The following is a 13,508-nucleotide window of genomic DNA, read 5'->3' on the forward strand; positions in this document are numbered from 1 at the left end:
GGAGGAGGATGCAGGTCCTTGGACTCCTCCATGGGGGGATAAACCTTACCATTTTCTCCCAGTGTTTGAAGAAAAATTTGAAAGATGTAATTTTTCAAGCAGACTCTACTTTGATATAGAATGCAGAATACTTGCTTTGGGCATCCCCTGGTAAGCAGGTTTGTGAGACTGACTCCTTGACATTGCTATGATCCCTAGCTAAGAAGACCTATAAAATTACTAAAGCTAGGCTTCAATTTGTGTCCAAAAGGGTCCATTTTTTGGGACATGAACTATATCGAGCTACCCAGAAGTTACCAATGGATACAATCAAGACTGTCTGCTCAGCCCCACTACCTATCAATAAGAGGGAGATGAAACATTTCTTTGGCATGTCTGCCCACTTCTGGATGTTTCTATGCCCTTGCAGCCCGATACCCTGATATGGAATGAGAAATCCAAAAGATGCTTTTAAATCCCTCAAGCAGCATTAGGTTTTGTCTCCAGCATTAGGGCTTCCTGACTATGCAAAGCCCTTTAACTTATTTGTCCACCAATGGTAGGCTCATGTAGACAATCAACGCCCAGTGGCATCTTTTAGTACTTGATTGGATCCAGTTGCTCGGGGCTTACCCAGCTGCCTGCCTGCCATCACAGCATCCTCCAATGCCATCCAATAAGCTCAAGCTATCACTCTGAACCATTTTACTGCATTGCATGTTCCCTACTCTGTTGAGATTCTATTAACCAAATGTGTCACTCACCATCTGAGCTCGGCTTGCACCATTTCATATGAAGTGGAATTACTCTCTAACCTGAAATTGGCCATCAAACACTGATCAACTTTAAATCTAGCAACTCTACTGCCAACCCTGAATATGGCACCCCTCACTGCTGTGGGACAGTTACCCAGCTAACCTCAAAACCTCGGGTTGATATAAGCGAAAGCCCCTGAGGAAACTGAACATAGTCTACCTCAAGGCATTGCTCATGACTATGGAAAGATCCGCAAACCCAGGAGTCATTTAACCTTTTGAGGCTCATCAATCAAAAAATGCTGAACATGTTGACAAGCTTTTGCATGCTATTCAATGTCCTCAGCAGGTTTTGATTAATAAGTATCAGGCACATACAGGCAAGCAGAATGAGTTTGCGCTGGGCAATGACAGGGCTGACAGCGCATCTCACAAGGCTGCCTTGTCTGATAGTAGCTTGTAGGTCTCAACCTTTATTTTGAGACATTCTAAAACCACTGATTTACTACCCGAATTGATGATATGTTGGCCTTTCAGTCTCAGGCCAGTGCTGAGGAGGCGCTAGCCTGGGCACAAGATCAGTGAAATAAGATACCGAAGGGGGTCTGGGTTCATCACGATGGCCACGTAGTGGTGCCTAGATCTTTGTTCCCGTGGCAAAGGGGAATGGCAGACTACATTTTGAAAACATAGAATGCATCATGAATTTCAGCAATTTCAAAATAAATTAGTGAACGGTGCATCACTGGACAAACTATGAATCCGGAAAATCAGAAAAAGTACAGGCTGCCTCCCACCCAAGTCCTACAGGGCCTTTTTAACATTTGCAAATGGATTCTATCAAACTACCCCCATGTGTGAGATTTAAGTATGCACTTAAAAGTATTGATGCCTTTTCCTATAGGAGAAACGATGCAACTACTATTGCTAAGCATTTGTTGAAAGAAATTGTACCACTGTCTGATATACCTGTGTAGCCATCAAGTGACAATGGGTCATATTTTACTGGAATTGTTGAGAAAGAAACGTGTAAAGCATTGCAGATCAACCAGCATTTTCACTGCGGCTACTATCCACAGTTGGCTGGACTACTGGAAATATATAATGGGATGTTGAAAAATAAGCTTGCAAAACTGTGAGAGGAAACTGGCCTTAAATGGATCAAAATTCTACCTTTAGCTCTAATGACTGTGCAATCTGCTACCAACAGGACAACAAGACAGTCACCACACAAGACCGTCAGAGGAGGCCCCCTACAGTTACCTTTTTTCTGAAACTCTCACTGTTAAAGAAATGGGCATGTACAAAATATTTTAAGTTATTGTATGTCACTAACCAAATGTATCTCTAGCTTCCGTTCACAGGTAAAGAAATCTCAAGTTGACCCAGCTGGAAGAGAATTTGGAACTAGGAGAATTTGTGTATGTGAAAGTGTTCAAGAGAAAGAACAGCTTCCAGCCAAGGTTTGAGGAGCCATTCCAGATCCTGCTGACCCCCCGCACTGCTGTAAAAATAAAAGAATGTCCCGCATGGATCCATATCTCACACTGCAAGAGTGCTCCTGATGGGAAGCCCCAAACGCATTGGCAACTGAAAATGGACAGTAAGACTATGTTTTCTAATGACTTATATTGGACCAGTATGGACTAGCTTACAACTCAATACATTGTTGTGTTTAAGTTTGCAGTTGGATCAATCTAGCTGCTTGATGTGTAGTATGGGCCCAACGCACATGAGTAGAGGAATCCCCCCATACCCATTCCCTTTAACATATCTAAAGTAGTGGAAAGCATCACTCAGCAAAATAAGTCCCTGCTGACTGGGGTTCACATGGCTGCCACATCTTCTGCAGAGAAAGGGTTGTATTGGATAGACATCATGGGCTCCCGTGATATGTGGGAATCAGCTAGGTACAGCCTTTTGGCCTTTGAAGGTTGGTATCATCCTCAGTTTAATACCTCCCACACTCTCCCATTTGGCTCCATCACTGATACATCAAGTGTAGGAAAATTAGTGGACTTTATTTGCCTCACCAGATTTGGACCTATAGGTTGGTCTGCCTGACACTTGGTGTCCATCTAAACTTTATTTCCTCAACCTTACATTTGCAGAAACTTTTAACTTATAACCATGTCTGTGTAACTCAATTCATCCCATTCATTTGCACGTATTTTCTTTGTGGACACAGGACCTCTGCCTGACTGCCCCCACATGGACTGACTCTTGTTACTAGGCTTATGTTGTGTGCCCCACGTGTCATATTCAATCCCTGTCCCACCATCGGACTTTGAATCTCACTAGAAATGGGCCTTCACAGAAATAGAGCTGTTATTTGCTATCCTGTTCCCTTTGTACGGAATAGCTAAATTAACTAAGGAGTCTATAAATGGGGTCTCTGACTTGGAAAAACTGGCTAATGAAATTGCTCAGGTGCTCCAAGATACCAGCCAGGCGAGAAAGGATATAACTGCTGAAATTGTGGCCATTAGGACAGTAGCATTCCAAAATAGGGTGGCGATTGACTACCTTGTAGCTGAAAAGGAAGGCACTCATAGGGTCAGAATATTGCACCTACATCCCTGATTTCTCTGAGAATGTCACTGACCTTGTTGACCAGATAAGGAAGCAGATAAGATTATGAAGGTAGGGAACCCCAGAGGGCAATGTGGGACCATTTAGATAGCTTTGTTCTTTGTTAGGTGGCTAGCGGAGGTCCTTTAAACAATGGATGCTTGGGATCTGTATAACTCTTTGCACCTGCTTGTCAAACAAATTATGACTGCCCCTATGCTGGTTCAACAGGTTGTCCTGAGAGAAATGGGTTCCATTCAAATTTAGAATTTGATTGTCCTTTTAGGATAAAAAGTGGGAAATGTGGAAGAATAAGTTGGTTATAGTTTTATGTAAAAGCATGAACCAGGAACCGTTACAAAGCATGTACCTTGTGGTCAAAATCCATAGGCCTTAGTGAGTAGAGACCTTTTTGGCAAGAATCCCTGGGAAAGAACAAACAGTTTTATGACCTGAACAAGCTGTAACCATTCATTTCCTATCAGCATGGCATTTTATCATAACTACACTTATTACTAAAGTGAATAAGTCATATAATAGACTTACTCATACTTTTGTTATAATTTGAATAATTCTTGGGAGATACTTCCTGTTTATAGGACCCTTTCCTATGCATAATTAGTAAAAGATTGAGTTTGGACAAATAAATCATTTCTCTGAGCCTTTTTTTTACCATCCCACCAATCTCTGAATCTAACAAGTCATCCTCTGACATTTCAACCAACTACAATCAGATCTCACCATCAAAAGGCTATTTCCTTCCTCACTCTACCCGCTTTCTGCAGGGGTCATTCATTCTGTAACTCCCTCGGCAACTCTCCACCACATCCGATAACTTTCCCTGCAACCACAAGACGTGCAACACCTGACCCTACATCTTCCCTCTCATGGTCATCCAAGACCCCAAACAATCTTTTCAGATCCAGCAGTTACACCTGCACTTCATTCAAACCTGATCCATTGTCCTGATGTGGCTCCTTTATACTTGGGACACCAAGTGCAGACTAACAGACTGGTTTGCAGAGCACCTGCACTCTGCATGCATCAACCAGCCTGACCTTCTGGTTGCCATCCATTTTAATCCGCCCTCCCACTCCCCTGGCAACATGGCCATCCTTGGCCTTCTTCACTGTTAGCATGCAGCCAAATGTACACCTGGAGGTACAACACCTGACATTTCCCCTGAAGTAGTCTAATTAGCAATTTACAGACAATCTAAACAATGGTTGAACTGTGGGTAGCGAGGAAGGCTGTCAAAGGATACAGCAGGATTGGTGGAGAAATGGCAGATGAAATTTAATCCAGCCAAGTATGAGGTCATGCATTATTTGAGGTTGAATACAAAAGTGAAAGTATGCATGAAATGTCAGGACCCTTAGCAGCATTGATAAGTAGAGGGATCTTAGGGTGCAAGTCCAAACTCCAAACACAAGTGGGTAAGATGGTAAAGAAGACATAAAGAAGTCTTTCCTTTATCGTTGGGGGCATTGAGCATAGAAGTTGAAAAGTCACATTGCAGCTGTAAAAAACTTTAATTAGCCCACATTTATACTATTATATGTAGCTCTGATTGCCAACCAAGAATGATTAGGCTTTGGAGACGGTGCGAAAAGGACTTATCAGAATGCTGTCTTGATTGAAGTGCGGCCATAATGAGAGATGGGATTGTTTTTGCTTGATCATTGAAGGCTGAGGAGTGACTTAAATAGAAGTACAGGAGTTGGGAGGTCATGTTGTGGCTGTACAGGAGATTACTGTGTGCAATTCTGGTCTCCCTGCTATAGGGAGGATGTTGTGAAACTTGGAAGGGTTCAAAAAAGATTTACAAGGATGTTGCCTGGGTTTGAGGGTTTGAGCTATGGTGAGAGGCTGAATATGCTGGGGCTATTTTCCCTGGAGCTTTGGATGCTGAGCAGTGACCTTGTAGAGGTTTATAAAATCATGAGTTGCACAGATAGGGTAAATAGACAAGGTATTTTCCCTGGGGTAGGGAGTACAAAACTAGAAGTCATAGTTTAAAGTTGAAAGTGGAAAGATTTAAAAGGGACCTAAGTGGCATTTTTGTTTTCACACAGAGTGTGGTGCGTTTATGAAATGAACTGCCAGAGGAAGTGGTGAAGACTGGTACAATTACAACATTTAAAAGGAATCTGATTGGGTCGATAAATAGGAAGGGTTTAAAAGAATATGGGCCAAATGCTAGCAAAGGGCACTAGATTTATTTGGGATACCTGGTTGGCATGGATGAGTTGGACCAAAAGGTTAGTTTCCATGCTGTTTATCTCTATGACATGCATAGGGTGGATAATTGGAGTATTTTTCCCAGGGTGGAAATATCAAATACCAGGGCGCTTAGGTTTAAGGTGAGAGAGGCGAAGTTTAAAAAGAGATATGCGAGGCAAATGTTTTCCAAGATGGTAGGTGCCTGGAACGCGCTGCCAGGGGAAATGGTAGGAGCAGACACAATGGCAATGTTTAAGAGCTGTTAAGATGCATTAAATGAACAGACAGAGAACAGAAGTATATAGACCATGTGCAGGCAGCTGAGATTAGTTTAATATAGCATCATGGTGAACATAGGCATAGCGGCTGAAGGGCTCGTGACTTATTTTATTGAATTCAAATTTTACCATCTTCCCTGATCACATGTCCCCAGAACATCAACCTGGAATTCTGGATTACTCATCCATTGACATTATCACTACATTATCCTATCCAAGGAGCTCTGTGCTCAGTCAGACTGTCCTAGTAAACATGCGGCCTCATCAGTTCTTTCTCTGGTTCCAGATTAAATCCATAGGTATCCATTCCCTTATGCCCTGAATACTTCGACCCGCCTTTTTAACATTCTGATAAGCCAGGAGAAAGTGAGGACGGCAGATGCTGGAGATCAGAGTCAAGAGTGTGGTGCTGGAAAAGCACAGCTAGTCAGGCAGCATCCAAGGAGCAGAAGAATTGATCCTGATGAAGGGCTTATGCCCAAAACATTGATTCTCCTGCTCCTCAGATGCTTTTCCAATACCACACTCTCGATTCTGATGAGCCAATCAAATACATGAAGAGTGGACCTGAAACTGATGTTAGGGCTCTGATTTGCATATTCAAATGTCCTAACCCCAAAGAAATTGGGGAGATTGGGCCTACATTCTCGAGAGATTTGAAAAATACAGTTGATCAAATTGAAACTCCTAAGATTCTTACACAGTGTGACAAGGTAACAATGTAGTGAGGAAATTTCCCCTAGCTGGTAAAACTATAACCAGATTGCATCACCTCAGGATAACTGGTAGGCCTTTTGGATTATATTAGATTCCCTACAGTATGGGAACAGGCCATTTGGCCCACCAAGTCCACACCAACCTTCTGAAGAGTAACCCACCCAGACTCATTCCCCTACCCTGACTAACGCACCTAACACTATGGACAATTTAGCATGGCCAATTCATCTAACCTGTACATCTTTGGATTGTGGGAGAAAACCAAAGCACCCGGAGGAAACCCATGCAGACATCCTCAGTGTAGAATATGCAAACTCCACACAGACAGTCGCCTGAGGTGGGACTCCAACAAGGGGTCCCTGGCACTGTGATACAGCAGTGCTAACCACTGAACCACCATGCTGCCCCGTTTTATAACTGACTTGAAGAGGTATTCCTTCGCCAGAGGGTGTTGAATCTTTGGCCTTCTCTACTCTGCAGCTCTGTGGAAGCTCATTCATTGCACATATTCATGGCAGAAATAATCCAAACGGGTACACTAATGAGTAATATAAAAATTGACAAGAAGAGCTTCTTTAAAGATATAAAAAGTAAGAGAGTGAGAAAATGAACATAGGCCTCTTAGGAAATGAATCTCAGGAGATAGTTATGGGGAACAATGAAATAGCAGAGGAGTAAAACAGATATTTTGCATACTTCGAACATTCATTAACACAAAAAATACTACGGAGGATTAGTACTATCACCATCACTAGAGAAGGGGTATTAGACAAACTAAGAGGGTTAAAGACAAGTCAGTCCTTTGGCCCTGATGGCTTGCTCACTAGTATTATAAATGGAGTAGCTACAGAGAAAATTAACTCATTGGTTGTAATTTACCAAAAATAAATCCTTGGATTCTAGAAAAATACCTGAGGATTGTAAAACCACCAAGTGACACAGCCATTCAAAAAGAGAGGTAAAATAGAGATAACTCTTGGGCCACCTATTATTGGCAAAATATCGGACTCACTTATTAAGGAAGTAATAGCTACATATTTGGAAAATCATAATCTAATGAAGCAGAATAAGGATTGTTTCATTAAAGAAACATCATGTCTGACTAATTTATTAGAATTTTTTGGCGAAGTCTCAAACAGACTGGATAGAGGGGAACCAGTAGATGAGTTGTATTCGAACTTCCAAAATGCATTCATTCAACAAGGTAACGCTATTTCATGTGTTAGTGATAGCATTCTAACATGGATAGAGAATTGGCCAATGGGCAGGAAATAATAAGTGCGGATAAGGGATTCTTACTCAAGTTGGCGACATAACCAGTGGTCTACAGGGATATGTACTGGGACTGCAAATGTTTACAGCATATACTAATGACTTGAAGGAAGGAAGCAAATGTATCACAGCCAAATTTGCAGATAATACAAAAATATGTGGAAAGGCAAGTTGTGAGAGTGAAACAAATTACTTACAGTGAGGTGTAGATGGGTTAAGTAAGCAGACAAAAAGTTGGCAAATGGGAGTATAATGGGGGATAATGTGAAGATGTTCATTTTGGAAAGGAAAACAAAAGAACAGTGTACGATTTAAATGGAGAAAAACTGCAAAATATCACAACATTCAGGCTCTTGGGGTACTAGTGCATGAAACAGAAAGCTAGTACACAGTTATAGCTGATTATCAGGAAAGCTAATAGAATGGGGCTCTTATTTTAAGGGGTTGGAGTATAATGGTAGCGAAATCTGCAACTGTATAAGGTGCTGGTGAGACTGCATCTGGAGTATTGTGAGCAGTTTTGGTTCTCTTATTTAAAGAAAGCTGTTGTTTCAATGGAGAAAATGGATTACAGAAAAGCTCTATTTTAATAGGAAAAGATATTAAAATTGTAATGTTTTCCAGAGGTGGAGGCTACAATTTAAAAATATTTTCTACTATGAGGAGAGCATCATCAACACAACATAATAATTTGCAGTAGTATAGGAAATTTTAGATAGTAAAAGCTCCCATAGCTTTACAGAGCTACATGATGCACAATACTTAATATCCAGCCTCAAAAGACACAATGAAGGGTGGTGGCCAAAAGCTTGGTCAAGAGCAGGTTTAGTAAGTTTTTTTTCCAAAAGATCAAAGTGAGGTGGAGAGGTTTGAGGGAGAATTCCAGAGCTTTGGTTCCAGACAGCCGAAAGGACAATCAACAGTAGCAGTGGGTGAAGATTACTGAGCAAGGGGGTAGATGGCTGAGGGGTTTGGTGGGTAAGGGGCTTGATGGGTAAATAGCCGGTGAGCGAGGGAGGAGGTGGGTGAATGGCTAGTGATGGAGGGGTAGATGGGTGAAAGGATAGTTGAACAAGGAAAACGGAGTGAGGGATAAATAGGTGTTGATGGGTGAAGAGGTTAGGGGTTATAAGTAGGTGATTGGGTAAGTGGGCAAAAAGGTTGGTGTGTGAGGAGTTAGATCGGTGAGAGGCTAATTGTACGACAGGGTGGTTGGGTGAGGGGGTAAGACAGAAGCTCCTCAAAACCACACATACTCCAGCAGCGCTGTGTTGATTAAGTACTGGTGGAATGTACACCATTGAGAAGGTAATGTGTGGAACTCTGTCTGGAATTGACAAGTTGACTAAATACTGGTGGAATGGACACCATTGAGAAGGTAATGTGTGGAATTCTGTCTGGAATTGACAAGTTGACTAAATACTGGTGGAATGTACACCATTGAGAAGGTAATGTGAGGAATTCTGTCTGGAATTGACAAACATCTTTCTGGAAATACACGCAATGCCTCCTCACCAGCAGGCATCTACAAGACGAACAGTAACGGTCAGATTGAAATAAAGGTGCTACACGCTCTGAGTATCACAAAAGATCAGATTAATCTCTCCAAGCAGTAAAAGTGCTGGGGTACAACAAGAAAATAGCTAGTGGATGTAGATTAGAATGGAAGCACTATTGGATATTCTGAGATAATAGAAATAGAGAAAATAGGAGCAAGTCTAGGCCATCCAAACCTCTGAGCCAACTCCATCCGATCATGGCTGATCTTCCATCATAGCACCCTTCTTCCTCCCCTTACATTTTGATCCCTTTAATCCAATTAACTATATATAACTTCTTGAAAACATTCAATGTTTCGGCCTCAATCGTTTTCTGTGGCAGAGACACACCACTATTTGGGTGAAGAAATTTCTCTTCATCTCATTCCTAAATGACCTACTTCATATCCTTACACTCTAACCCATAGTTCAGGACTCCCCACTCGTTAAAATCATGTGTTTACCTTATATAGCTGTGTTATACTTTTTCTGTTTATAATTTAGAAGGCTTCTGTTAGATCCTCCTTTATTCTTTTAAACACCAGTGAATACCGGTCTAACTGATCAAATCTCTCTTCAATCCTACCATTTAAGGAATCAATCTAGTAAACGTTTGTCATGGTGATAATGAGATACAGTCATTTCCAGGATTTAGCTCAATGAGTAAGTGATACTGTAATTGGAACATCAATGAATGTTAAGTAAATAAAATTGAAGAGAAAGAGAGGAAGAGGGGGAAAAATGAATGACCCTCTCTGCCTTTGGGCTCCATCTCTACCTATTGTTTACTCCTTATCCCCTCCCCTACCCTATCTTCTGCATATAAACCAATATCTTCTTAGCTACCATCCTTTCTGAGCAAGGGTCACTTGACCTGAAATGTTTACTCTGATTTATCTCCACAGATAATGCCTGCTGAGTTTTTCTAGCAATTTCTGTTTTTGATTCTGATTTACAGCATTCACAGTTCTTTTGGTTTTTATTCACAAAGGACAGCCCATTTTATTCCTGCTTCTTATTTTCTCACCTTCTCTCCTTAAGATGCTGACTCCTGTTTCGGTACAGGTCCAAGGGTACTGGACACCCTCCAGTACCATGCCCAAATGGCTATTCTTCATATGTGACCCTAGGCAGTGAGCACAGATAATCAGTGTCGGCAAACCAATCAATTGTGGAAGGTACCATGGTCATAGAGTCATATAGCATGGAAACACACCCTTCGATCCAACCAGTCTATGCCAACCATGTTCCCAAACTAAACTGCCTACATTTGGCCCATATCCCTCCAAACATTTCCTATTCACGAAATTATCCAAATGTCTTTTAAATGTTGCAACTGTACCTGCATCCATCACTTTCGCTGGCAGTTCATTCCACACGTGTATGACTATGTGTAGAAAGGTTTCCCCTCATGTCCTTTTTAAATCTTTCTCCTCTCATCTTAAAAGTATGCCCCCTAGTTTTGAACTCACCCACCCGAGGAGAAAAAAACCCTTGTCATTCACCTTATCTATGCCCCTCATGAATTTATAAACATCAATAAGGTCTCCTCCCAATCTCCTACAGTCCAGTGAAAAATGTCTCAGTCTTTCCAGTCTATTTTTACATTTCAAACCCCACATTCCTGGCAACATTTTGGCAAATCTTTTCTGAATGCTCTCTAATTTAATAATATCCTTCCTATAACCCAGTTACTATCCTCTTCTCTTTTGAGTCTACTTACGTAGACCTTCCAGCAAAGATCACTGAATAGTGTTGAATATTGGGACACCTGTCTGATCTCTTCTCTCTTGAAGCTTGGGAACATTCAGCATAAAATAGCGATAGTCTTGGTATCAGATGACTAATACAGGCAATCAGTCATATCATTTATCCAGGAAATCATTGAAAGAAGCCTTCTGGCTCATTGCTTAACTAATAGTTGGTTCTTTTTTCATGAGTAACAAAGAGCGTTGATGAGCATTATGCAGTTAATGTCATGTCCATGAACTTGTGTTAATTTATTAAAGTGAAATAAAACAGAGTTTTCAATAAATATGAAGTTCATGGATGAATATGAAATTGGCTAAGTGTTGTGGAGAGTTGATGTTCGGACTGGGAAGATGGTTTATCGTGGAATTCCCTGGGTCAGTGTGTGAACCTGTGGGTTTCCTTAATCTATACTAATGATTTCAAGTTGGGTGTACAGGGCACAGTTCCAAATCTGCAACTAACACAAATCTTGGAAAAATCATGAACTATGATGAGCAAAGCATCACACTTCAAGAGGAATAGACATGACGGGTAAAATATAATGCAGAGGGCTGTGAAGGGGCATGTTTTGGTAGCATGAATTGGGAAAGGCAGTATAATAAGTAAAGGGTACTAATCTAGAGAGAGTTCAGGAGTGGAGGAACTTGAGGGTATATGTGCATAAATCATTGAGAAGTTGCAAAGCATATGGGAGACTGGGCTTCTCTATAGGGGCACGGAGGACAAAAGTTTGATTCTGTCCTCCTGATTGCATACAACAGATCTAAATTTGTATCATTTGTAAACTTTGATGTGGTGCATTGTATACCCTCAAGTCCGGATCATCAGCATATATTAAAAACACCAGTCATCCTAATACTGATCTCTAAGTAGCACTCAACTCTGTAGTCTGATAAACAACCCTAATTAAATATTCTCTTCTTTAATGGCACTCATTGGTGACCATGCCTTCATGCACTCAGGCCAAAATTCTGCAATATCCTTCCCAAATCTCTGCACTTTTACCTCATTTTGGTTTTTTTCAAAATACTCGTTGTTTATTTCTTAGCGCAAGCTTTTAGCTCTCTGAGGTCGCGTGGGATTCGGTATCGTATTTTGTTTTATTATTACTCCTATGCAGTACCTTGGGATGTTTTACTATGTTAAAGAGTTTATATAAAAATAATGCATTATTGTTGTTGTCATAGTAGCTAATTAAATATCTGTGTTGCTCCAACCCTTTAATCTCATAGCTTCCATTTTCTTAATAAATTATTTAAAATCTTTGAAAGTTCATTTATCAAGCCTCATCAGCCCTTTATGCTATGACATTAGAGGACTCAATTAATTTAGTCTGACATGATTTTCCTCTAATAGACATATCCTAACTTTCATTTACAGTCCCAAACTTTGGGAAGTACGAATGGATTTTGTCCTGGATTGTTATCTCCAGAAGTTCCATCAGAACCGACTGCTGGCTGCTAATATGGACAACATCACTAAAATGTTTTACTGCTTTCATTGAATCCCAACAGTGTGGAGACAGGCCATTTTGCCCATTGACACCACACTGATGCTCCAAAGAGCATCCCACTCATATGTTCTGTGAATAAGGCACTTTTCTCCTATTATCAGAGGCTGTAATTCATCATTCACCAGTCCCTCTCTGTTAACCGCTGCCTCCTGTGACAAATACATTTATTAAACAGCAGCAATAAACTGTAAAACTAATTCTTCAATAAAATGTTATTTTCTTTAATCATGTCTAACGTATTGCAAAATAAATGTCAAACCTCTCTCAGGCGGACAGTTGTGGTTCCTTAATCTGCCCATGCACAATTCATGTTAGTCTTTAATTTTGCTCTCTCTTGACTCTGTATGAAGGATCAGTGCAGAAAACACTCACAAAATCTCATAGTTCTTCGATGTGTGCCTCTTGCAACTTCAGTCATAACTACATTAATCAGTGGACTCCTAGAGTCATACAACATAGAAACTGGCCATCAAGCCCACCATTCCTATGTTGGCAAAAACATCAGACTACACTAATCCCATTGATGTGCAGTCCGTCAATAGCCTACTAAGCTCTGTTTGTCCAGATGCTTCCTAAAATGTTGCAAGAGTGTCTGCATCCACCACCCACTCAAGCAGTGCATTCCATATTTCTACCACCTTCTGGGTAAAAAAATCTTGACCAAACACTGGTATGTACATGGCCTCAGGGTATTTCACACATCTGAACTACTTGGGCAACATTTAATGAGGTTATTGAGGAATACCATGTCAAACCATTTGTCCAATTTAAAAAGTGAACAAATTTTACATAATAATCCAGACCCCCGTTTCTGCTGACATCTTTGCATTATTCAAAATTCACTTTTACACCACAATACAATCAACTCCATTGAAATACGAATTTGCTAATTCAATTAAGGTGATGGTTG

At 40.8% G+C, this 13,508-nt stretch overlaps 1 protein-coding gene across 11 annotated transcripts in view; it reads right to left on the minus strand.

Annotated features, from left to right (window-relative positions):
• Positions 1–13,508, minus strand: part of rims1a (regulating synaptic membrane exocytosis 1a) — an 879,579-nt gene that overhangs the window by 115,852 nt on the left and 750,219 nt on the right. For 7 of the 11 annotated variants that reach the window (XM_072557828.1, XM_072557837.1, XM_072557845.1 and 4 more), the window contains one exon: positions 10,361–10,459. The exons of the other annotated variants lie outside the window; for them this stretch is intronic. In XM_072557828.1, the coding sequence (XP_072413929.1) occupies positions 10,361–10,459 (99 nt within the window). The remainder of the gene's footprint in view (positions 1–10,360; positions 10,460–13,508) is intronic. 11 annotated transcript variants of the gene reach the window in all.

The sequence above is a fragment of the Chiloscyllium punctatum genome, chromosome 3 (genome assembly GCF_047496795.1).
Source record: "Chiloscyllium punctatum isolate Juve2018m chromosome 3, sChiPun1.3, whole genome shotgun sequence".
NCBI lineage: Eukaryota > Metazoa > Chordata > Chondrichthyes > Orectolobiformes > Hemiscylliidae > Chiloscyllium > Chiloscyllium punctatum.